This window comes from Podarcis vaucheri (genome assembly GCF_965113315.1).
Source record: "Podarcis vaucheri genome assembly, chromosome: 2".
Taxonomy (NCBI): domain Eukaryota; kingdom Metazoa; phylum Chordata; class Lepidosauria; order Squamata; family Lacertidae; genus Podarcis; species Podarcis vaucheri.
Window position 1 is genome coordinate 94,711,378 of NC_138760.1, and position 27,075 is coordinate 94,738,452.

Genomic DNA, 27,075 nt, shown 5'->3' on the forward strand with positions numbered 1-27,075 from the left:
AGTTCACTGTATGCATGATATATGTGGAACTGTTAAAATTGTTGATTTGCTTGCAGACCTGTAGAATTGAAAATCCAAACAAAGTCTAGAGTAACACAAGCCTGCGACTCAGATGTAATGGGAGCCCCATGTTCACATAGCAAAATATGTGTATGTAGTAGTAGCACACAGGAATCTGCCTAAGTGCTTGCATATAAATCTGACATGTCCTTTATTGTAGGAATTTTGTAGCCTATCAAATGATTATTGGGACAGGGGCAACAGCTCACTGGTGTAGAGCTCGTGCTTTGCATATGCAGTGTACCAAGTCAAATCCTTGGCTTGTACATTTAAAGGATCACATATAGTTTGCATGGGGCACCATCCCACACTTTTAACATGTGAATGTATGCTTAAAGGGGCTACAACAATGGACTTCCATTAATCTCTCAAAACTGGGAGCTTGGGCATATAAATAACAAATGCAATTCAATGTAAGCAAGAGAAAATGGGGGCAAATATATACCGTATTTTTCTGTGTATAAGACACCCCAATGTATAAGACGATCCCTTTTTTTAACTCAAAATTAAGAAATTAAGTTGTTTAGCTTTTTTGGGGTGGGGGAGGTCACTTCTGCCAATTGCTCACCTGCCTGCCTGCCACTGCCGATCGCTTGCCACAGCCACTGCCAATTGCACACCTCGCCACAGCCGCCAATTGTCTGCCTGCTCACCGCCACCAACAGCCCACACACACACTTGCCGCAGCCGCCAATCGCCTGCCTGTCTCACCACAGCTGCCAATCACCTGCCCAATTGCCGCAGCCAATCACCAGCAGACCTTGCTGCAGCCACCAATCACTGCTGCTAATCTCCTGCTTGCTGCTGCCGTTAATCACACGTCCCCCCTCTGCATTCACTATCTGTGTATAAGACGACACCCAATTTTTGCCATTTTTTTTAAGCAAAAAGCACCATCTTATACATGGAAAAATATGGTATATTTTAATTTTACATATATGCTAGTCAGATCTGAACTGACAGTGACTGATGAGGAGGAAGACCTTGGGGTCACAGTGGATACCTTGATGAAGACGTTGAGACAGTCTGTGACAGCTGTGAAAAAGGACAAATTACAGGCTGAGGATAATTAAGAGTGAGATGGCAAATAAAACTACCAATAGTATCATGATGCTGTCTGTGGCCTACTGGCCTAATTGTTCTTAAAGGCAGGTTCAAAATGAAGGCCTCCAAATCTGAACTTAAAACAATGGCAGGTTCATATAGATACAGTGGTACCTTGAGTGACAAACGCCTCAGGTTACAAATGCTTCAGGTTACAAACTCCGCTAACCTGGAAGAATCACCTTGAGTTGAGAACTTTGCCCCAGGATGAGAACGAAAACCGTGTGCCGGCGGCGCATTGGCAGCAAGAGGTCCCAACAGTGAAAGCACACCTCTAGTTAAGAACAGTTTCAGGTTAAGAACGGACCTCTGGGACAAATTAAGTTTGTAACTGGAGGTACCACTGTATAGGTGTAGGGATCCTTCTTCAACCTGGTGCCCTCCAAATGTTTTTGACTACAACTCGCATCATGATAAGCACAGCCTGCTAGATCAGGCCAATGGCCCATTTAATCCAGCATTGTGTTCTCCCAGTGGCCAACCAGATACCTATAGGAATCCCAGAAGCAGGACCTGAACACAACAGGACTTTCCCCAGTTGTGATCCTCAGCAAACTGGTACAGTCGTACCTTGGATCTCGAACGCCTTGGCTCCCGAACAAATCAGCTCCCGAACGATCGAAACCTGGAAGTGAGTGTTCCGGTTTTCAAACGATTTGGGGAAGCCAAACGTCCGACAGGGCTTCCGATTGGCTGTAGGAACTTCCTGTAGCCATTCATAAGCCGTGCTTGGGTTTTCGAATGTTTTGGAAGGCGAACGGACTTCCAGAACAGATTCCGTTCGACTTCCAAGGTACGACTGTATTTGGGGGCATACTGCCTCTGAGTGGCTGGGGAAACCCAGCCAGATGGACGGGGCAGAATTTTTTTTATTATTATTATGACAGTGGAGGTAGAACATTACCATTGCGATCATTGGCCCTGCTTGTCAGGGCTAGTGGGAGCTGGAGTCCCAACACCATATGGAGGGCCAAGAGTTTCCCATCTTCTTTAGCGTCATAGTTGATCCTGTGGTGGGTGGGCACATACAAAAGCTGTATGTGCTGATAATAATAATAATAATAATAATAATAATAATAATAATAATAATAATAATAATAATAATATTTTATTTATATCCCGCCCTCCCCAGCCGAAGCCGGGCTCAGGGCGGCTAACAACAATCAAATAATCAAACAATCAAATAATCCAACATTCTAAAAACATTTCATTATAAAAATTAATTAAAATCAAATTAATGGCAACCGTTAAACAAAATTCTGTGCAGGTTGCCAGAGGAGGGAGTCAGGCTGTGCCCTGACCAAAGGCCTGGTGGAACAACTCTGTTTTGCAGGCCCTGCAGAAAGATGTCAGGTCCCGCAGGGCCCTAGTCTCTTGTGACAGAGCGTTCCACCAGATTGGAGCCGCAGCCGAGAAAGCCCTGGCTCTAGTTGAGGCCAGCCTAACCTCTCTGTGGCCTGGGACCTTCAGGATGTTTTTATTTGCAGACCGTAGGTTCCTCTGTGGGGCATACCAGGAGAGGCGGTCCCCTAGGTATGAGGGTCCTAGGCCGTATAGGGCTTTAAAGGTACTGTGGACAACCACTCTGTCTCAATTGTGAGTGGAGTGGATGTCATTCCATTTCCATGTGAAGCTGCTCTGTGCTCCCATCCTCCCTTGTCTAGAACACTTTGAATTAAAATTGCATGTAAAGGTTTCCAGCAACAGCTGTGGCAGCTCTAATGCAAGCTTCTGCCCAATATTTTATTTTCAGACATTGACAAAAAGCTAGTGGTGGTCTGGGTGACTGCCAAATCATGGTGAGTAGTGATGAGAGGCAGGTGGGCAGAGCTGGTGGCCTCTTCCCTCCATCACAGCGCAGACCTTTGTGTATATACTGGTTTGGCCTAAGGTATTTTTACCTTCTGTAATTTGAGGTTGTTTAAAGTGTAGGTTCTGTTGAATTATACTGCATTGTAATTATCTAATAAAAATGTGTGCCACCCTTCTCTGGGAAGGAGAAAAGTGTGCAAAAGATGGGAAGATAAAACAATGGAGCTGAAATAAAATGCAGCGGTGAGCATTTGTGTGTGAGACAGAGATGACAGTCACCAAATTATACACACACAATGCCATGGACCTTAATTAAATTGGTTATTAATTAGACTGGTTCTCATTTCTGTATGCAGCTTAATTTAAGTAGTATTGACTACATTGGAATCAACTGCATTCACTGGAGATAATAAGTTATGAACTTTAAGACAAATGCGTGTGCATCTTTTCCAAAATCTTTGTATCTATTTTGTGTTTTACACTGGGAATGTTGCAGTCCTGTGGTGCCGGCAGGTGGGAGAAGAGAGGGAGAGGAAGTCCCATTATCCATGCGGAAGTCGTCGTGTTAATGGGACAGTGTCATTTTATGCAACCCATAATAACCATCAACACACTGTAATTGCAGACAACAGATCAGCAAATCCAGCGGAGGTATGCCACCCCAATCCACAGATCACTTACAGAAAAACCTGAGTGAATAAGGGCATTCCACATTTTGTAATAAGGCAACTTCGGAAAACTGAGTCAGTTTGTACATTTTATTAATTCGTTTGTTTTTTGAGTGTTTTAGAAACATTTAGAGACATTTGCCATAAAAATGTGAGAAAAGTCTGCGGGATCAGGCTGATAGCCAATCTCGTCCAGCATCCATTCCCACAATGGCCAGCCAGATGCTACAGGAAGCCTAGAAGCAGGATCTGAGTACAAAAGCACCTAACCTCTCCTGCTGTTTCCAGCAGCTGATATTCAGCAATATGCTGCCTCTGACACTGGAGAACAGAGCATAGCCATTGTGGCTAGTAGCCATTGATAGTCTTTAACTCCATGATTTTTTAAAATCCTCATTTAATGCCTTCCAAGTTGGTGGCCCTAACATCTGAAGTGATTCACTGTGGCTGGCAGATTTTTAAAATATCTGAGCAGAGTGATGTGCCTTTGCCGCTCAATCGCTCTCCATGAGACTTTTGGTGGGGTTGGGAGCGTTTGTCAAATGTTGTGGCTGTTGTTCTTCCTCCCCCTCAGTTATGACAGCCACATTTGTCAGCGTCATGATGTCCAAAGCAGACACCATCTGGTAGGATCCTTTACTCAAGAGTTTCATTTTGCTGCAGTGTTTTTGTTTGTACAGCTAGGAATAATAATTTTGGTACATAGAAAGCAACAGCAGTGAAGTTGGTTGATACGAAAGAGAACTCCAGAATCCAAAGTTGGGCAATACCTTATTAAGACAAATAAAAATGCTGCAGAACGGTGGTGATTTTTTGAGTTCTTCATCAGGCAAGATGTTGGCTAAATTAGCAGCAAGGTTTTGGAGCAAAGTCACTGAAGGCCCGCTCTAATGCAGCCGTACTAGCAGTTGACTCCTCTTCTGTTAAAAAGGAAGCTGACGTTTCCTTTTCATTCTGTGTTTATTGTGGCTTTAATAGCTGCAGCTATAATACAGTCTGTGTCTGCATACTTTTTCAAACTCAAATAAATAAAGCGCATTGCTACTTGCATTTTTTCTGTCCTTTAAAACAGCTTTAAATTAGATCTACTGGGAGTGCTGGGAACAGGTGAGTCTAAAATCTGTGCCTTTAGCAAAATCCAGAGGATGCATATTGCTTGGACTGCAAGGGAAAGCATTAAAACCCTCATCCTACCTCGTGGCACGTGTCCTTCAGCTGAGAGCTTTGTGTTTTAAGATAAGAAGACGAGGTGGTTTAAATGCAGCACGGCTGTTTCCTCTTTATTATCTTTCTTTGGAATCTATCTTAAACTCACATCTTGCCTGTACCCTATTCTCAGGTAGGAGAATGGGCGATTTTAAACCCATCTTCATTGTGTTGCTTATAGTTTGTCTTGCAGCTGATGTCTGGTGCCTGAGATCTATTACAAACCCCCTGAGTCATTTCTGTTAGCCCAGACAGTAATTATAGTGGGAGACCTTCAGCAGAAAAGCATTTCCTTAGGCAAACTTTTTCATCCAGATTGTGCAAGGTTCTGATCTTGGTTTTTAAGTATGAGGGACATGGCCTTTCTCTAAGTCTAAGTGTTCCAAAACATGTAAGCTAAAACAGCTCCCGCCTTCATTAAAATTGCCAGCTCCAATGTTAATTGCTGTTCTCATGGGCTCCTTAGTGCATGGTTTGTGAAAAATTTTAAAGTTAAGGTTTCTGAAGTTGAATTGATTCCATCTATGCACTCGTGGTTGCTTCCTTTTGGGAGGTTTTCTGATTTCTTTGAACTTGGAATGCTTTTACGGTTGCCATGGTAACATTAGAAGCAGAGTTGCCCTAGAGGTGTGTAATCTTTTCAATGCCTAAAGATTAGCTCAGTGTGGTGCAGATCTGGGCCTAAAAAAAAAGTTAGTTTTTAATGTGTGCTATTAGTAACTTTTAGCTGCATTCCTTGAGGAGAGCTATGTTCCTTGAGGATGGGCCAATTTTTTTCAGGATCCTTGGAGTTTGTTTCTTCCTTTTCTACATACATAACTTTTTGATGCAAATTGTGTGATTTCTGAAAGTCAGAGAGCAGTTTTTATGGAATAGAATGTAGCAGCAAAGTGTAAGAGGGGGTCAGAGCAGGAGGAGTGGAGAGTAGATGAGGACAGCTGCACAACCACTTCAAAGAGGAGGATGGAGGCAGGGCTCTGGCTCTGGTATTGCATATACAGTGGTACCTTGGTTTACAACCACAATCTGTTCCAGAGGTCCGTTTGTAAACCAAAACAGGTTGTAACCCAAAGCAATGGGGCCTCCTCCCCCAAAATAAAAATGTTTGTAACCCCCCCCCCCGATGAGTTGTAATCCAAAAAAAGGTTGCATACCAGGACACGCACTTCAGGTTTGACATGTTTGTAATCCAAAACGTATGCAAACCAAGACGTATGCAAACCAAGGTACCACTGTATGGTGCCTTCCCACAGTGGAGATGCTGAGCATGTTGGTAGTGAGGGGCAGAGCTACTTCCATGTAATCCTGTAATCCCCTGAAATCTTAATTTTGGAATGGGGTGGATCAGATTAGCACTCCCTCTCACTATCTTCTGTGGCATTGCTTCGGGTCCTGCCCTGTGGAGCAACACAAAACCTATTTGCTACATCGTCCATGTGACAGTCCCTTTAAGAAGGCGATTGGTCCCTATTAACAGGTGTGCTTGAACTCTGCATGCTTTCAGCTATCACTGGAAACCGAATGAGGAAAATGACAGGGAGATCTTACGGAGCAGATGAGAATATCTTGGGCAGTGAATAGACACAACGGATGGCACTCTTTCTCATCTCCCAGTGTTTTGTATCCAAGTTCTTAAGTTTAATCGCTTTAGTTCAGTAGCCAGATATGCAATCAGTTGGTCCAGATGGAATTAATGGGATTGTCTTGGTTGTTTAGTTGTTTAGTCGTGTCTGACTCTTTGTGACCCCATGGACCAGAGCACGCCAGGCACTCCTGCCTTCAATGGGATTGTAGGGATAGGCAAGCAGTTGAAACAACATCTGCAGTTGTCTGGAAATCATGATTATTTCAAATACGGTACTTGGGAGTTAAACAACACAAGATTTGTTGGAAATTTTTGCCTGGAATTTCTAGAGATGCGGGTGAGACGAAATAGCCCCCTTTCCCAGATATACGGCGTCATTTCCTCCTTGAACTCAGTGAGCCCTCCATGCTAACAGTCATCCCTGTGTGCCTGGTGAATAGAAGCATCAGCTTCCCCACTGCAGGCTTCTGGGCATTTGTGAGTCTTAATGAATGACTTACGTTTTGCCCTTCCCAGTGCTGCGTCCAGGGCTCCTTCTGCGTGACAAAATAGTACTAAAGCTTCAGTGAGCAAATAGGATAGGAAAATATTGTCAGCCATCCCCCATGCTGCCTTAAGGCCAAATGAGACATGACATTCCGTGAAAGCAGTTAATACGTACTTTAAAAAAAAATGTAAATAATTGCCACAGGTTGTGGGGTGGGGGAGGAGGAAAGAGAGCAGGATCAGGACTGCAGAAGTCAGGAAGGGGCGTTAATCCTTTGCCTCTATACGCGCTGCAATCCCCATGGTAATCCCCCCCCCAATTACTATTACAGCCAGAAAGTCAATTTCAGTTGTGCCAATGGAGCCTATATCCCAGGAACAGCTTTGAGGAGGAATTTAAAGCAGGATAATGCTTCCCCGTCCATGTACCATGGTTCCAGGCCTGCTTGGTCCTGCCTCCCCTCCCCGGTGTCTTCTGTTTACACTGGAATAATTGGACATGCTTACTGTATCCATAAAACTAGTGTTACATCTAGCTTGGTCCATATTTCTTACAAATATGGACCATACTTGGTTTTGGAGGTGTTCTCGTAATTAGTAAAATACAACTTGCTGTGTTGTGGTGGGGCATATGAGTGTAAGGATAATTGCAAATATGACATATTTCATATTTCAATATCATGGCATATTTTCCCTCTTTGTTTTCCCTTCCAGAAAACTTGACAGAAGCCATTGCAGCATAGTTCAACTCCGCCCCCCCCCCCAGCAACTGAAATGTGATATTATCCCATAGCCAGTCTCTTTTTAATACTATTGATTGCCTCAGATATATCCCAGACCTTGTTTCTCACAACCTGAGCTTCCCATTGTTATTTGGAATGGAGTTTTGGATAGGATGCAGGGAATTTCAAGGAGCCAGATGTGATGTTTCTTGGAGAACTTGAGGGAGGAAAATGATTATTATTTTCCAGGATCCTGTAACATTGGCAGTCCCTGTTAGAAGTTCAGCCAAACCCTTGTTCATGGAGAAACTCCACGTGACAGAAGGAAGTTGCAGACACTTGCTACTCTAATAATTCTTGCTCTGTGTCTTTTGGGAATGTGTTTCATAAGGAACATACCTGGACGTTCAGGGTGCCTTGTCATTCTCTCAGGTAAAAGTGGTGTTGCTATTGGGTTACATAGCCAATGGTTTCAATTGGGAAAAGGAATGATTACTTTCATGCCTTTTCCTCATCCTTTCAGCATTTCCTCATTCTTCTAACAGCACCTTTTCAGTCACATTGAAACTTATTTGTTTTCCTGATCATTGTACTGAAGTTTAGAAGATTCTTGAAGGTTTGGAGCCCCTCCCCCCCTTTCAAAAGGTTTCTTTTTCTATAATTGGCGCAGTTGTTTCCGATTGTTCTATTCTTTTGCCAAGTGTGATTAAAATTAGTCTTGGATGGACTCTGTGCCCTTTCACATTGGTTTGTAGTCATTTTTGCTTTCCGTTTCATTTTTTCTAGAATGTTTTTTTTTTTTTTTTTTTGCTGCTGCGGGATAGCTAGTTTCAGCAGTTACTCCCAGGAGCCACCATTCTTCATCCCCTTCTCTGGAAATGCCCCAGGCGTCTCATCATTTCAGTGGCAGCCATGACTCCCCCTGCCCCCCGTCTGGAAAGAATTGAATGCCTCAATTTCTGAGGCATTCTGGGAAAAGAAATTGGTGGAATCTAGGCAGTGCCTGGCAAAACCAGTTCTGCTGCTGTTGTCGCATGAGAAAGATATCCTTGAAAAGATACCGTTAGAAGGTGTATACAAATGTGAGTACCAGAACACACACTAAATGCCAAATGCAATTCTTTGGGAACAGATGAAAATTGAATTTTTTGGACCCCGTGAGGTTCAGTGTGTCACTGGTTCTGAAATGAAGACACATTCCCTAGCAGTTGATAATGCTGGAGTTAGACCAGTGAGAACCTGGTTTAGATCTGTGCTTGGAATGAATCGCACTGCGTGACCTTGGACTAGTTACTTTCTCTCCGACCAACATACCTAATGCAGTGTTTGAAAGAAAACGAGGGCTGGTGGAATGAGATATGACCTCATTACCTTGTTTTTCTTGATAGTTGCTTCCCTTTTGCCTTATGATTTGTAGAGACAAATTGGTTTCATCACACGCCCCTGTGGTGTCTCCTGCTTCAGAAACAATGAAGGCTTGACTTCAAAGGCAAAATACTTCATTGTAATCCACTTGCGCCCCTGTGCCTGTTATGCCTAACATTTTTTGTTCCTTTCTATATTTATTTCCTGATTTTTATTCTGCCTTTAAGGGTGCAGTTGTCCATTCTATCTGACTAATGGCATGCATCTAATGTTCTTAACTAATCAGTCTCTCCAGTTGTGACATGCTGTTCCTTCTCAGCAACTTACTCAATGGCGCTTCAAAACGTTACATGGAAATTCCTGGCCAACCATTTATAGTTTTCGTAGTTCTGTTGCAAATGAATGAGCTTCCTTTTAAGGGTTAGGGTGAACTCTTCCCTCCTCACCCTGTGGGGGATTTTAGGATTTCTGTCAAGGTGTAGGAGAGGGGGTTCCAAGGATGCTTCTAGGCTGCTGCTGGTTTTGAGTGGGATTCAGTCAAATTCGGTAAATTCAGGTTGTGTAATGATAGTTGATGGGGAGGCTTTGAGCAGCTTCCTCAAAAGACTGGACTCTTTGTGATAAGGCAAGTGGCAGGAATCTGCACTGGGAAGTGTGGGATAGCCCTTGCTTGAAGCAACATCATTTAACCTCACCACACCACAAACAAATAAGAAAGAATACTTATTCAACAGTCAACATAGTCTAATCTTTCTGCAAACAAATCAGGCAGAATGCTGAATAAAATGTCATCTGGAAGCGCCCCAAGTCAGATACATAGAAGTGTAGGAACTGGGCCTTCTTGCAACCTGCTTAAATTTGCACGAACCTTCTTGTGTTCACAAGCAAAAAAAATAATGTTGCAGTCAGCCTCTGTCAAGTTTGGCTGGAGAATGGCATCTTGCAGAGCACAACTTGACCTTCAGCATGCACCAGGAAATGCCACCCAAAAGACAGAGTGCTTGTGTGGTGTTTCTTTTGGCTTTGAAATTTCTATTCTCCCTGAATTATTTAAAACCTCATATGTTGCAGGAGCCTGTGGGAATAATTGACTTTTTTTCAGGGCTGGAGTGAGCATTGCACTGATATACCTAACTGTATCTCTTGGAGGTTTCCTGGGAAGAGGGCCAATGTCATGAAATGCTCGCTATGGTCAGGGTGGAGTGTGAGGTGGAAATATATCATCCACTTTTCATCACTGTGGACTTCATTATTTAATTTGTTAAATGGGCTTGCACATGTTGAACTTGCCATATGCAAATAAATGGAAAATTCCAGTATACATTGACAACAATACATAAATAACGACAATTTATTATTATTTATTTATTTATTTATTTATTTATTTATTTATTTATTTTATTACCCCACCTATCTGGCTAGGTTTCCCCAGCTATTCTGGGTGGTTTACAGCACAAAAATGGGAACTGGATTTTGAAATGGCAGAGGTTGTTCAGTGTAATTTGGCCTCTGCTTTAAATGACATGCCTGCTTGAAGGCACCTCTCTCATCTGTACCTTCATGCACATTTTGGTGCAACTAGAGTTGCATCAGGGCTTCAGAGGGAAGATTTGTGTGACCTTACTGATGGCATCACTGGACATTGGCAAATTGGAATTGTTTGGTGATGGTTTAAATATCCAACTCCTGGCTGGCTGGGCTCATGTAATGAGATGGCTGGAAGGTGGAAATGGAGCTAGCCAGCAACATATTAGTGGAACAGTAGCAGCAGGCAGAACTGAGTGGGGAGAAATGGAAGTCAGGGATTTTCTGGGTACTTCTGCATTCCTCAATCACATTTTGTGTTTTTTTGCATTAAAATGCGCCTGAGTGTAACTTGATGAGGTTCTGAAAACAGACAAAAATGTTTTGAGCTTTTACTTCTGTAACGCTCAAAATAAGAGTTCTTGTATAATTTTAAAAGCCTCCTTTTTTTAAAGAGACGCAAGCTAACTTTTTTAAAAAAATAGTTCACTTGGCGCACACTTGCAATGATAAACTAATAGGGATGAGCAGGCAGCGTTTGTGCTGACTGCCTGCCACCCTACACTTCCGCCTACTACCAGTAACATTGCTGAGCCCTGGGAAAGAGGTGGTGGTGGGATCCCTGGACCTTGATTTTGCATTGGAAAGATGAACACAAGGATGAATTCACTGCCTCCGGTACACACAGACTTTGGAGCCATCTAAGAAAAGCAACATTAGAAACTGCTATTCTTACTGTATCAGGATACATCTGTAACCTGGTCCTCATTTTGTCTTAAATGGCAAGTTGCCCTTAAGACACAATGGAGACACATTGGTGACCTGGCCAAACTCCAGAAGACATGCACACACAGGGCTGGGGCTGGTTTCTACCATGTCAGACAGTGTGTTCAGCACTTTTTGCTTAAAAGCCTTGGTAGCCCTTCAAGGCAGAAGAGAGACAAGCAGAGACACTTATGCAGATTAACATGGCAGTGTGCTGTTTTGTCATTGTCTGGTTGCCAAGAAGAAGTTGTAACTTGCCACTAGCAAAGGAATTAGCCAAAACCCTCTCTTTAAAGCTGAAACGGAGCAAACAACAATTTGGGTTTTCTACAGGTTGCCGTTTGGTCTGATTCAGCTTTAAAGAGTGGGGTTTTGTGGGGAAAGCTCCAGGGAGGTGGGGACGGGGCTGCTTGGACACAGAGCTTTAAAGCGCAGATCCTGCCTGGAAAGCGCAGAGGTAAGTTAAGTGGGGGTAAGGCCAGAGACTCTGTGGGGCAAAATCCCTATGCTAGTTGATGCCTAGTTGTTGAAGTAACTTTTCTAAAGATCCGAGAAGTTTTCCACTTGACCTGCTCCTTTCCAAGGGAAAACGCGCTCTTTAGCGATAGTTTGGAACAGTGGCAATCTGGGGGAAACCCAAATTGCTGTTTGCTCCAAATGAGCAGTTTCCCCCAGAACGCAGCGGGATAAGAGGAAGTATGGATAAGCCCTTTGCCAGCTTTGTTACCGTATTACAGAATTAAGCTTGTGGAAACCTCATGCTGTCTGTACGTAGCCTCGGAATTCTTTAGATACCTGCCTATAAGTCGTGGTGAAGAACAGTATGTAAAATTTTAAAATAACTAAGTATATAACATCTTTTTTCTTTTTTAAAGTAGACAGTATTTATCCATGGTTGTAAACAACTATCTGACTTTTAGAAGACATCTGAAGGCAGTCCTGTTTAGGGAAGCTTTTAATGTTTGATGTTTTATCGTGTTTTTAATAATCTGTTGGGAGCCGCCCCAAGTCACTGGGGAAACCCAGCCAGATGGGTGGAGTATAAACAATAAATTATTATTATTATTTGTTAAAAGGCCCCATCTTCTAGCCCAACAACAGTACAAGCTTACATTTCGTGTGGCCTGAAGACCTTTGGATTTTGAAGGTGAATTGGCTGCTGCTACTGCTTCTTCTTCTTATTATTATTTTATGCATTAAATTACTATCTTTAAATTATGCATTAAAATAATTTGGTAGTTGGCATTAAAAAGCAAGTTATATAAAATAAAATAGCACCAAACAAATGGACTGAACTGAAGATTAACTGAAGGCCAAAAGATGAAGGTGTTGTGTTTTTTTAAAGCCTCTCTGGAAAGCCAATAGAAAAGGTGAAACCTCAGGACTACAGGTAGAAAATTGCCTTGAAATCGTAAACTAAATAGAGGTAAAGGTCCTGCTTCTTATAACATCAGTTTTTACATTCTATAGAGTTAGTCTTCGGAAGAGCTACATCCTGATATGGAATACCCCAAGCTGTGGCCTATTTAAAGCCTTTCCCCCCGTTGCTAGGTTGGCTCAGAGATTTTAAAGAGGAGTGATAACACAAGAAGCATGTCGTTTAAAAAGGGGAATCTTGGGCACATTCCTCTGTGGTTTAAGCACGTGCTACATAGCACTGAAAAGCTAGGCATCTCCCTTGGATGGGACACCTTTGTTGATTATTATTATTATTGTTATTTTTCTTCCTGTGTTTCGGGTCTGTCTGAATCTTGTAGACAAGAGAGAGGCAAACCTGCTCTTGAAGAGCAAGCAAGGCTTTGCTGGAATGAGCGTGATACTTCACTGGCTTTAAAAAGTACATCCTATAATTGGACAGTTTCCTGTTTACAAAGGAGAAAGCATGAAACCACAGTCTGGCGAGTAGAATGGGCGTGTAATGCCGTTATCCCTTTCTGAGTGTTCATTGAAGTGTTGAGTTGTTTGCCAAAATATTTGAAGAGAAAGTAGTATAACTTTGAGAATAAAAATAAATCTAGAGTGACCTTCCTGAATGAGTATATTTTAAAATACTAGACCCCTGTAGTTGTCCCTCTTAAACAGCTGTTTTTTTTATTTTCAGTCATGATCAGGTGCTGGTTGTTTCCCCCCCTATGCGAAGAGAAGAATGCCCCCGATTATAATGTATGCACACAAGATCCTAAAGAACAGCAACCATTAATATATTTAATAGAGAAGGTTAGTGTGGGGAAATAGGAATTCTCCACTGCCAGGATGCCTTTATTGAATGTCATGACCTGCATATCTAGCATAGACAAGCTCTTGGGGCCTTCTTCACATACCACAGGAAGAAGAAACCTCAACCAAGATCATGGTTTTAGGTGACACACTAAGCCAAACTGTGGCTTAGCTGTCACGTTGTGCTAAAAAGAACTGGAGAGGATCAAAACAGGTATGAGTTCTTCTCTAGGAGCAGCACACTTGTGTGGTTCTGGTAAGCCACGTCTTGGTTACAGTGATATGCGAATGTGTGGCAAATACCTAAATCCAGTGCATTCTGCATTGTATGCCTATATGGGTAATATCTTGAAGTCAAGTTAAGTGCTTTATGTTTCTTTTTTGTGCAAGGGAAAAAACCAGGATCAAATTTAAAACATATATGAATTATAGCAAGGTGTGTGTTGCGTGTACATATGAGTGAAATAGCAATTCTAAGTAGTAGTTAGGCTATTACAGTTGAGTTGCTGCCAAGGTGAGTTGTGGAAAGCAATAAACTTCTGTCCAGCAGATGAATTATTTGAAAGGCAATAAAAACAGTACAGTGAAGGTTTGAATGGCTCTTGGCCTTCCTGCGGTCACCATTGACACTGCCAGACTTTTCTGGGTGTTAGTTATTTTAGGGAATTTGCCAGTATGCCAGAAAGTTTGTGGATTACTTGGGGTGCCCAATTTTCAGAAACACAGCACTGCTATTTAATTTGACCAAGCTGGAGTAGCTTGTTTACACTGCAAGTCTCATTGTTTAGCTTGGAAGACATCCGAAAGGAAAACTAAAAGTGGCGTCTCCCTTTAAAAAAAAACCTTGCTTGGTGTTAGATGCATAGTGTGAAAATGCCAAATGTTAGCTGAATGGAGAGCTTTGTAAACGAGAGCTAAATTCAACAATAAATTGGAATACGATCTAAAATATGTAGATGTACTTTAGTGAGTATTAGAGCAGCACTATCACATATTTTGGACTCACTAAAAATACCAGTCTCCACTTGTTCAAGCAGTTCACGCTCACAACTTTGAGGCAAGGCAGCTAACCAAATCCATCTGGACTCTGGCCTGGGACTCAAGCCTCTTTATGCTGAGTTGTGTATTTAGGACTTGATGTAGGATAATAAGAAAATGGGGCAATTTGATTCTTTTCAGAAGGGACGTAGAATAAACAAGGGACTGCGTTTTGGAAAGCTACTTGGTTGGTTAGCAGCAGAAAGGAGTTGATATTTTCTTGACCCTGGTTCCTCAGAGATACTAGCCTACATTTCCAAACCACACAATTACAAGCTGTTTCTCAGGGAATCCTGTGTGTGTCTTCATCCAGGCCTTGAGTCAATATGCTGTTTTTAAAATGAGGACAACAACAAAAGGAATAGTACAGACTCTTTAGAGTTTAACTACAGGTTAACTCATTGGTTTAGACTTGGTTTGTGATACAGTGGTACCTCGAGTTACAGACGCTTCAGGTGACAGACTCCGCTAACCCAGAAATAGTACCTCGGGTTAAGAAATTTGCTTCAGGATGAGAACAGAAATCGCGCAGCAGCAGCGCAGCGGGAGGCCCTATTAGCTAAAGTGGTGCTTCAGGTTAAGAACAGTTTCAGGATAAGAACGGACCTCTGGAACGAATTAAGTTCTTAACCCGAGGTGCCACTGTACTTCTTTTCAGGCCAAGGAGTAGTCGCATAGTAAAGCTCTAGAGTCAAAATAGGGAGGAATCCTTTTATGCTTCAGAAAGGTCTCTTTCCCTGGTCCTTCATACTGGCTTTGTTTGGATGTCCTGCTAAGGCATGTATCTTGGGGCTTATCCACACCTCCATCTGCCCTGCTGCTGTAATCAGATTTTCCATGGGTTAACATTCTGATTTAGTACTAAAGAGTGCATTTTCTAGGAGAAAGCGATGGGTCAAAGGCAAAACCACGCAGACGGGACAAGCAGAAAACCACTTGGACCTGTGCTTTCCAGGCACGGGACAAGCAGAAGTGTGGACTAGTCCTAAGTATGACAAGAATGCACTGCAACAAACCCCAGGCTCCTCCTATGCTTCCACACTGCGCCATCATGAACAGGAGTTCAGAAGCTGTTGCTTCTGGTTTAGTTCGATCACAGCTTTTCATTTCACCCAAATCCTAAACGGTGGGTAATATTAACTATGGTTGCTTGAAACAACTCAGCTTTATAAACTGTGATTTGAGGTGGGCTTATAAAGACCATAAAAGTGCCTCTTATCTGAGTTGAGGGAAGCGTAGGCTATTGTCTCCAGCTTTGTTTTGGGCCCTCAGGGACACCCAGAAGCAGGAAACTGCCCTGTTGCTTTCTGGGTGCCTCAAAAGACCCCACATACCTCTAGGTTTGCTCATCACTGGCTAGTACGTTTGTGGATTCTCATTTATCACTTCACACACTTAAGCGGCATGTTGACTTAGGAAAGTGGATGGGATGAACCACATACTGGAAAATCCAAATGCTATAGCTGATTATTCTGAACTGATCCATTTTAGATGGCTATGATGACCCAGTAGGCAATTGTGCAGCAGATTTTTTTATATTAGCTATAACATGTTGAGTTTAAAAACAACAACAATTGGACTGTTCAAGGAAAGATGCACAAAGCAATTCATTTGCTCATGATTTGACTTAATGTAGTGAATTTAAATTCCAAGAATGAGTTTTTTCTAATCTGGAATTACTATTCATTCTCTCTTCCTAGCTATCTTAAACTGTTTTATGACTTTCCATTCTTGTTAAGGGAGGAGAGATGACCATCTGGCTGGCTTTAGGGCAGGAGACTGCAAGTTTCCTTACTGAGGTGATGCAAGTTTCAATTAAAGCCTCAGCTGGAAAAGAGAAAATCTTTGTGTGATCACTTTGGGTGGCATTTTTTAAGGGCAGCTTTGATAAATAACTGGATAAACTGCTTTTCAGAAGTACTAAGCATCTGGTACATGGCAGGAGGCAGAAAGGTTGGGGAATGGCTTTTATAACTTTGTACTTCCCATTAAAAAAACCAAACCGATTCCCCTTTTAAAAACACTGTTAGCCTCTATGTGAGAGATGGTGTGTTGGAGAAGCTGAGTGTGATGCTGAGTAAGTTCATTGCACCAAGGCACTAAAAAAATTGCTTTCTGTGGGTTGTCCAGCATTTGAGAGAGAGAATCATTTTCTAGCAATTGTTTTCCTAAGGCTCCACTCAGATTATTTTCTTTCAAGTGCAGTCCTGATTATCACAGTTCATTATCTTCATCAATCATCTCAATGTGATGTCTGATTTTTTTAAGGCAAAAAACAGTTAAACACACAAACACATATTTAAAGCAAAACATAAACAATGTAAAATAGACACTAATGGAAGCAATCCATTAATCCATCTGGAAAAGCCTGTCAGAACAAAAAATATACAGTGGTACCACAGGTTACAGACTCCGCTAACCCAAAAATAGTACCTCGGGTTAAGAACTTTACTTCAGGATGAGAACAGAAATCGCGTGGCGGCAGCGTGGCAGCAGCAGGAGGCCCCATTAGCTAAAGTGGTGCTTCAGGTTAAGAACATTTTCAGGTTAAGAACAGACCTCCAGAACAAATTAAGTTCTTAACCCGAGGTATTCCATTGTTTCCTTAAAGTGCAGATTGTGGGTGCCTGGTGTATCTCAAAAATTAAGCAAAAGAGAGTCCCCCCCCCCACCAATATTCTTGTGCCCTTGTTATATTTCTGAAGCTGTAAAGCTTTAATTACGGTGTGCTGGAAATCATGTTAGGTGGCCATCCAGCCTCTGCTAAAAAATGTAACACGATCAGAAATAGTGGGGTAGTAGATTTCCTGCTTTGGGAGGAAAGGGTTGAATTAGATGCCTTTTGAGGGTCCTTCCAGTTCTTTGATTCTCCTTGTCATAAGGAATTAAAGGTTCTATAGAAAGTGAGGGCACTAAGCACGGCATTTAAATTTGTTGGCTGTGGTGAAAGGATGCTGGTTCAAATTTACCATTTGGACTTCAGTTGCTTCCATTGCTCCATTGTCAGAATTGTCTTCTCCTCTGGCAGACAAGGCAGAGAACATTGCAGGTGTGCTCTCTGTAAATCAGTACTGACTGATCTAGAAGCGCTACTAGGAACAGGTTGCCCATTATCCAACTCATAAGTTCCTTTTTCGCATCTAAGTTGTACAAAGATTTTGAGTCCCTGAGCATAAAAATCAACTTTTTAAAACTGCAGAGAACGAGTTCGCTTTCAGATTGTTGTTGTTTGGTGGGTGGGATTCAATCACAAACTGGCAAATTCAGATTATGCAAAGTAGATTTGGTGTTCTTGTGCAACAGACCTTCCAAACAAAAATGGATTTTTTTGCAGTAAGGAAAGTGAGGAGAAAATGCACTGGGGAAACCAAGCCAGATGGGCAGGGTATAAATAAATAATTACTACTACTACTATTATTATTACTACTACTACTGGGAAGTGTGAGATAACAGTTGCTTGATGCAACCTTGTATAACCTCCTTGCAAACCAATCTGAGTGTGCAAACAGTGCAAACATGTTGTATAACCTCTGCATAAACTTTGTGCAAACAAATCAGGATGAATGCTAGATAAATAGTTCACCTAGAAATACAGACTGTGTCCTGCCTTTCTCCAGCTGAACGTGACCTTTGACTTTTTTCACAAATGACCAACTTTGGTAAGGCTGACGAAGTGTCCCAAATAAAGGAGTGTCTCTAAATTCCCCTGGTTTTGGACTATAACTTATACCAGCTTCAGCCAGCATGGCCAGTGATCAGGGAAGATGGGAACCTCACTCCAAAACAATTGGAAGGCACCATACTGTGGAAGGCTGCTCTAAATTGGATGCTATCACTGCAACTGGTTTGGGCAGTCTGGATGTATCTGAGCTTTTACAGGGCTGGGCTTAAAATAGCAAGTTTTGAATATTCTGTAGTCAAGCACTTGAAGTGATCAGGAAAGATGGGAGAATCTGGGGGAGAATTGCAGGAAAATGTCCTTGGCTTTTTGACTTGAGCGTCCCCCGACGGATTCCTTTGCTCGGGTTATGAGCAGGGAAATTGGAATAAGAGAATTCTCAGTTCCTGGGCCATCTGCTTCTAAAGCTACTGAAAAGACCAGGAAATTGAAGGAGCACAGTGCACATTCAATTGATTCATCCTCTGTTCACCCTCCAACCAACCACCCCTCCCCCCAAAAAAATTCTTGGGCACTTCTGTGTCTAAGTCTCTGTGGGAGTTGTGTGAACACCACTCTGCTGAAAAGAAACCTGAGAAGGGAGGAGGTTCTGAAAGCTTTCATCTGATCCCCGTTGCTAGAGAAACCCCCTTCTTTTGTCTGTCTATGCCAGAAGCAGCTGTCTTTTTCAGAGGCTGGATCTTCTCAGGAGGGTGCAGGGCAAAGAGAACAAACCAGGAAAAAATATATTAAAACAAGCCTTATTTATGGCCTGTGTTAGGGAAGCATTTGAGACGCTCCTGTGTGTAGAGTGTTAGTTATAGGCCTGGACCTGTGAAAAGGCTTGCAGTAACCTCATGAGAACAGTGCAAGGCCAAACAGAGTTCTGTATGTTTAGGGCATTTGGTTGTTCTTTTTCTCTGTGTGTGGACAGCTGGCACTCTGGCACCTTCTGCTTATGTATTCCTTTACACCATCTCTGTGTTTGTCAACAGAGAAAAGTTATTGGTTTAGGACAATCCGTCTTATATATAGGCCTGTTTTACTGAAACCTTCTTCTTTGATATCATTTGTAGCCAAGTAAGATTGGCTTCCATGAAAGAGGCCTTAATAGTGAGTCCGTAAGTGACTGTTGAGGTCAATTCTGGATCCACACTTCCTTCCACAGTGGGAACATAGGTTTCCAGGTGGGAGTTGATCACAGTGAGGGTTTGCCAAATGTGCCTTCCTCTTAGCTCGTTTCTCCTTTTTTTGCTGTGAGTTCGTGCTTCTTCAAAGTCCATGAGACCTATGGCAAAGGCTGTTCCAATGTTAGAAACTGAGATATGAAAGCTAGGAGCTAAATGGCACCTTAAACCTAGGTTATGGGCACAACAAAGGTCTGTCTAGGTGCTCTTTTTTATAACAAGAATACAAAGCTGAAAATGAATGAACAGCAGCTAAAAGATTACACTCTTTTTTCACATGGTCTAGTCCTTCCCCTGCCCACCCCCCTAATATTCTTAAGAAGGTCTTCTCCAGTCTTCAGAGAGTATCTGGAAGTGGAGAGGCAGAAAAAGGTCCTCCTTTCCTTCCACTCTACAGTTTTAATCTGAAATCTTAGGTGCAGTCCTGCACCCAGAGCTCAGGAACTGCTCGCGCTGATGAAATTCCCTGTTGTTAAAATGCTCCTAGAGCAATGGGAGTTTCAAACACTGGGTTGTTCTCCAATTGGAGTGCTCACAAGCCAGTGCTTCCCAGTTATCAGTGCTTATATTACAATTATTTTACTTGCTTTGAGAGTTTCTTTAAACCTCTTTTGCTGTCCACCAGTATTTCGGTGATCTAGTCAACATTGTCCTGCCCCACAGTGTAGTTCTCTGTATTGAAAGCTCATTCTTGCTCTCTCCTTTTTGTATTTTGGAGCAATTGGGCAATTTTCTTGGGACATCTGCTTTGGTTTCTGTTACCCCCCCCCCCTTAAATCCCTTATGAGAACAGTGTAATGGAATGTGTGCACTTACTCAGAAAATTGTGGAAAATACCTGGATTCATTTAGTGGATAATACCTTTCTGAAGCAGGCAAAGCAGACACAGAAAGGAGACTGTGTTCTAAATTCCTAGGCTTTCCAGGTCTGTGTCCGAACACTCCCCGCCCCCCCCCAACTCTTTGCTGCTGAATCGGAGCAAGCGTCATTCCACAGAAAACCCAAATTGCCGTTATTGTCAATTCAAAGTGATCGTGATTGTAAACCTGAATTTATCATTTTAAGTAAGCTCATTTGGTCATTTCAAATATTTTGAAACTTTTCAATCCCTATAAAAGGCGAGTTGCAGATTTTTCTTGGTTTCCTGGCTATTTTGTATTAGCCCCTTCTTTTATCTTCTGCTTCAATCCTGTTTTCCTTTTAAAAAAAACAACAACCATGGTCCTGTTATTCTAGGCCGCATGGGTAGGCAAACTAAGGCCCGGGAGCCAGATCCGGCCCAATTGTCTTCTAAATCTGGCCTGCGGACGGTCCGGGAATCAGCGTGTTTTTACATGAGTAGAATGTGTGCTTTTATTTAAAATGCATCTGTGGGTTATTTGTGGGGCATAGGAATTCGTTCATCCCCCCTCCCAAGACATGGTTCGGCCCCCCACAAGATCTGAGGGACAGTGGACCGACCCCCTGCTGAAAAAGTTTGCTGACCCCTGTATCTAGGGTTTGCCAATTGTATCCATTATTTGTATGTCTGCTCACAGCTGAGTGCCTTTTGGATACCAATTAGCTAGCTGTTTGTGTGTCTGTTAGGTTTGACCTTTGTCTTCTCATAACTCAGATGGTGCTGATGTGGGTGAACTTCCGGCATGAACTTTGAAAATGCCAGAGTGGCACATCATTAGCGTAGTGCCCTGTGTGGGGTTGTGGAGCTGAAGGGCTGTCTGTTGATTACGACAGCAACATGTGTGATTGCTTGTTTGTGTGCTTGGCAACAGTGGCGTAGCGTGGGGGGTGCGGGGGGTGCGGCCACACCGGGCGCAACATCTGGGGGGTAGGGTTAGGGGGCGCAAATCCACGGGTTAGGGGGTGCAAATTACTTGCCTTGCCCCGGGTGCTGACAACCCACACTACGCCACTGCTTGGCAAAGAGGGACTGTTGCCTAGAGATCCTCAGGCCAGTGTGGCAAAAATAGGGAAAAGACAGAGGACTGATTGTGTCAGCTCCACCCCTCACAGAGCGATCTCTTTCTGTAAGAAGGAATCTGCAGCATTCTTGGCATGCAGCCGTGATTATTCTGATGTCCCTTTGCTCTTACTGTTCAATTGGGAAAGCTACAAATACAGGGCAGTTGCCAGAAGACAATGTGAATCTTCAGATTCTTCAGAAAGAAGATGTCATGGCCAATTCTGCTTTTCAAAACAAATGTTAAAGCCAATAAATAAATAAATGTGTGTGTTTTCTTTGTGTGCAGCTGCTTCCGCTTGTAATCGATATCTAGGCAATAAACCACTTTAAAAAAATTAGAGCCCATCCCAATCGTCTTCTCCACAAAATAGCAAATGAGGGATGCTGTGTGAGTGTGCTTAGTAGTTTCTCAGCATAGACCAGGGAGCTACATATGCTGTTTCCCCCTCCTCTTTATTGTGTTTTGCCAGTGCATTTACTATCCTTGTTTGCAGCCAATTAAGAGTAGAATTAGACAACTATGCTTGATATCTGATGAATAATAAATAGCATCTCTCTCTGTGCTTCAGATATGCTCTTTGGGAGAAACCACTTCATGGAAAAGGGGGGGGGGGGAAAGATAGTAATAAATAACCAGTAATGGATTCCTGGGAGAAGGCAATAAGCAACCCAAACCTTGAAATATTGCAGCAGTTCGAAATAACAAATACAGAACTGGGATTTGAATACAATGACTGCGTATTGTGCTTTTAGATCTATCTGGAATACAGTGTTGCCTCAGCTTCCCCCACCATTTTTTGAGAATAGGTGTTGTCCTGTCCTGTGCTTTACCTCGGTGGGCTGAGGAAAAACAGCAGGTATGGGGGTGACCGGGGGGGGGGCGGGGTAGAATGGCTGCTCCTCATGAATACCCTAAAGGCTTTAATAAGGCTGCCTGGAAATTTTATGCTGGAATCTGAGGAGGTAATTTTTTAAAAGTAAAAAGTGATATAAGCATGAATGTGTACATGACTGCAACCTCTATTCCCTATGCACCATAGCCTTTTTCAGGTGTTGCCTCTTGCACTATTACACTTGTGCGAGGGTGGAAAGTGGGGCGCCAACTTGAATAAAATATTGTGGGGGCCCAAGTATGCCCTGCCCTACATAATCACATGACACAGCGCACACACCATTTTAATGGGAATGGCCATCAATTTTGTGGGGGCCCGGCCCCCTCAAATATTTTATTGTGGGAACTGAAGCTCCTACGGCCCCTAGGAGTTGGCTCCTATGAAGTGGGGTCACACTTTCTGGCCCCGCACCTCTCTCACATCTCCATCCCCATTCCTGCAGCCTTTCATTTGTTGTAGGCTGCAGTTCTGCAGTGGGGAGCTTTCTCTAGTTGTGTAGAGACGCAGCATGATTTAGAATACAGTGGTACCTCGGGTTACATACGCTTCAGGTTACATGCACTTCAGGTTACAGACTCCGCTTACCCAGAAATAGTACCTCGGGTTAAGAACTTTGTTTCAGGATGAGAACAGAAATCGTGCTCTGGTGGCACGGCGGCAGCAGGAGGCCCCATTAGCTAAAGTGGTGCTTCAGGTTAAGAACACTTTTAGGTTAAGAATGGACCTCTGGAATGAATTAAATACTTAACCCGAGGTAACACTGTACGTATTTTCCAGGTTGTCTATGGAGCCTACATGAGTAGATTAGTCTCCCTCCTGCACAATTTATCCTTACAATGAAAGTTGCAAGTCACCCTTGTGTAAGGGGCATGTGGACTGGGTGATGAGGACAGAACAGAAGTGACAGGGCAGGGAAGTTCAACCTCCCTCTCCCTCCTTGCACAATTGTCATCTCACGAGGGGAAACATCTGAATAGGGCTTAACTGACAAACCTTCATTTTTCACATTTAAGCAAGCAAGTAGGAGTAGGAAGACGTTCAGCCAAAATCATTTCTTTTGAAAATCATTTCTTTAGAACGAAGGTTTTACCAACTAGTAAAAAGAAAAGAAAATGTCTGGACTTGAATGGGGTAAACATACCCAATCTGCCATGAAACAGTCAATTTTCTGGTTGCCACCCTCCATACCTCCTTCAGCAGATGTACACAGAGAGTCATAGAATTATAGAACTGTAGAGTTGAATGATTTTGATGGTGATGGCAGAGTCTGATTAGATTAAAATGGAATTTATTTTCATCTGAAAGAAGGGATAGCTACTCCTCATATCCCTTAACCATTCAGAAAAAAAACCACATAAGTATTTTCAATATTCAACAGAAAGAGGGGGTGGCAATGTTTTTGTTTCTGTTTGCTGTATCCACACCCATAAATACAGATGGGGGTATTGTTCCTCTAGCAGCCAGAGGCCACTTTTCAAAATAGAGGCTAAGAGTTAAAACATTGTTCTTTCCCAGTTCTGATTGTTTGTCTTCCAAGGATCAATCCTGTTTAAAGAGATTTGCAGACTCTGCTACATTATCTAAGAGGCTTAAAAAGTGAGTTGTGTTTGGGGAAGCTGTTGGTTTTTTGTGGCAGGAGATAAACGTCAAAAGGAAACAATTCTTTTTCTCTTGATATACAAAGTGATATATCATGTAAGAGAGCCTGATTTACTAAAGGGGGCATATTAATCTGACAGATATTACTGAATACAGCTATAACTTGATAAACATCGGCATGGGAAGCAACCAATTTATCTCGATATATTTCATGTAAAGCTGCTGTTGGGTGCATGTAGTCTATAAACTTATCTCTGAAAGTTGTCGGTTCTAGATGCATCTGAGAGTGTGGCAGGAACAGGCCGAACTACAAATGAAGTGAAAATTGCTTTGCATTCATTCTCTGCTCTTTGCAGCTAAAGTTCCAGGGCAGGGAAGGCAATGTTTTGGGGAATGTTTTTTCCTGAGCATGATGGAGGTGGGTGGGGTACCACTAATTGGTGGTGAGGGAGCCCAAAGCCTGAAGGGTCCTATCCCTCTGTTAGGAAGGGTCCTAACCCACATCTTTGCATACAAATGATAGCCCCTCTCCCCCGCTGAGCCTTTTCCCTCCTCCCTTGTCACTTGACACACAAACAGGCTTCTTCACCCACTAGCCAGCTTTCCTCCAGCCTGTTGGCCTCCCTCCAGGCCCCCAGCACCAACCCGCAAGCCCCCACTCGCACCCAGCCTGCTCCACTTCTGACATCCTGAGAAACAGAGAAAACTTTGTACCGCTGCTAATGAGAAACCAAGGAACCAGCAGGAAGGCAGCCAGTGTGCACATGACATAATCTATGGCGCTCTGCCATGCTGTGGTCAGATTGTGCGTGCACTTGGTTGGCTGCGACCCAACAGCAGAGTCCATGCGCTGGAGCAGCATAGCAACTATAGTCCTAGCTGGTTCTCTCCTTCCTGCTGGCTATCCTGTTTCTGCCAGATCGTCTTTTGGTCCTGAGAAGGCTGTTGTGAATGTGGCAGTGGAGGTGAGCACATGCAAGGGAAACAGTGAGGGTCATATAGGGCCCACAACTAGGCCACCATACGATATTGGCTATCCTTTTTGCCTGAGAACAAGTCCTCTGACCACTTCGGTGCATTTTAAAAAAAATAAAAATCAAGACTATGCTAGGTAAAGGTAAAGGACCCTTGACAGTTAAGTCCAGTCGCAAATGACCCTGGGGTTGTGGCGCTCATCTCGCTTTATTGGCCGAGGGAGCCGACGTTTGTCCGCAGACAGTTTTTCTGGGTCATGTGGCCAGCATGACTAAGCCGCTTCTGGCGAAACCAGAGCAGTGCACAGAAACGTCATTTATCTTCCCACCGGAGTGGTACCTATTTATCTACTTGCACTTTGACGTTCTTTCTGACTGCTAGGTTGGCAGGAGCTGGGACTGAGCAACGGGAGCTCACCCCGTCGCGGGGATTCAAACTGCTGACCTTCCTATTGGCAAGCCCTAGGCTCAGTGGTTTAGACCACAGCGCCAAAAAACAGACCTCAGGTATCTTGGATTCAAGGTCCTGAGCTTCTATGGAAGTTTGAATTGTTACGAGTATTTACTCCTTAGCAATTGGACGTGATGTTCTGCGTCTAGGAGATTTTGGACAATATCTCTGTTCAACCATTATCCATTACCACACTATTGCATTGCAAAAGCACTTGCATATGTATATGTGTGTAGTTTCAGACTGGTGAATCTAACGTTGCTTAATGTCAGTATTTGTTAGCAGTTACCACACAGCAGTAATTTGTCAAATATTTTAGATATTAGAACTATTGGAGGCCCCGCAAATACAGATGGCATGGCTGTATGCTATTTATTTATCTATTTATCTATTTATTTATTTATTTATTTATTTATTTATTTATGTTATAACCTGTTGAATCACAAAGGATCAGAAGAGTGGGTTGTAGTAAATAATCACATAAAGGTATGCTTTTAGATCCTTAAATTCCGAATGTACTGCTTAATTCCAGTCAAATTCTGCTTGATATCAGTAAAATGTAATTTTAGTAAGGGTGCTCATTGCTGGACCCCAAATTGTGCATGGAAAAAAAGAGAGAGTAAAAAATCTTAATAAATGAATATATGACTAATCTTCTATGTGCAACCATCCCCCACTTTTTTCCCAGTTCTTTGAGACACTGAAAATTATTTCTCAACCTAATCTCCCCGCTGACACTTCAATTTCAGTCCAGTTTCTTTCCCCCTTACAAGGGTACATAAGAGAGGATTCCCCTTCCCCCAATATTTAAAGGTTTAAAGTCAATCTGTTTATGTATTTATGTACTTATGTGAAGTTAATCCGTTTATGTAGCCTGTTAATCTGTATTTATCTGGGCATGCTCAATATAGTGCTGTCAATGTGAGAGGTCTTTAGTAGGGCAGCAAAATAAAGGAGCGCTTACAGGCTCTGTTACCATTTGTTTATAATGCTGTTTCGCTTTCTGTTTTGTGTGTCCAGAAATTCGTACCCAGTTGGTGGAACAGTTCAAATGCCTAGAACAGCAGTCTGAATCCCGGTTGCAGCTCCTGCAGGACCTCCAGGAGTTCTTCCGCAGAAAGGCTGAGATTGAACTGGAGTATTCTAGGAACTTAGAAAAACTTGCGGAGAGATTTTCTTCCAAGATTCGCAGCTCCAGGGAACACCACCAGTTCAAGTAAGCATATATGTTTCTATTTCTGAAAGGAGGCACAAGAGACCCAGACTTGTTGAATAAATGCAGTCTTCAATGTGATCTCAAAGTGATGGGCCTTTTCAGATGACTGATGGGAGCAGAGGTGATTGAGGAAATGAAAAAAACGTTAACAGAGATTCAGTTGGTTTCTTGGGTTTGCTGAGCTACTTATTTACAAACTTGTTAGTGTCTTTCCTACTTCTTTCAAAATAGTCTCTTTAAGGGTTGGCTGCTACTGCCAGTCTTTTGACAACGTGTTGGGCATGCCTGACATTCTGGTGGGTAAAGCTTGCATACATTGATATTGCATATTTATTTATAACCACAAAGTAATTCAGTTTGCATATTTAATGTTCCATATTTCAAGCTGGAGTAATGAACATGACTGATCCTTTTTAGTATGTGCCTTTGAGGTTCTGAACTCTAAATGAACTAAGGATGTAGAAGAAAAGGAGGATATTAATACTGTCTAGTTTTGTAGCTTCTCAGTGGAATTTTTTACCTTCTTCTTGCCCCTGGCCATATTGGTTGTTTTTAGTTGGTTCCTTTTAATCTTTTTGACAA

At 42.7% G+C, this 27,075-nt stretch overlaps 1 protein-coding gene across 3 annotated transcripts in view; it reads left to right on the forward strand.

Moving 5' to 3' along the window:
- The window catches only part of SRGAP3 (SLIT-ROBO Rho GTPase activating protein 3), a 186,981-nt gene that overhangs the window by 54,219 nt on the left and 105,687 nt on the right, over positions 1 to 27,075 (forward strand). For all 3 annotated transcript variants that reach the window (XM_082209313.1, XM_082209311.1, XM_082209312.1), the window contains exon 2: positions 26,298 to 26,493. In XM_082209313.1, the coding sequence (XP_082065439.1) occupies positions 26,298 to 26,493 (196 nt within the window). The remainder of the gene's footprint in view (positions 1 to 26,297; positions 26,494 to 27,075) is intronic.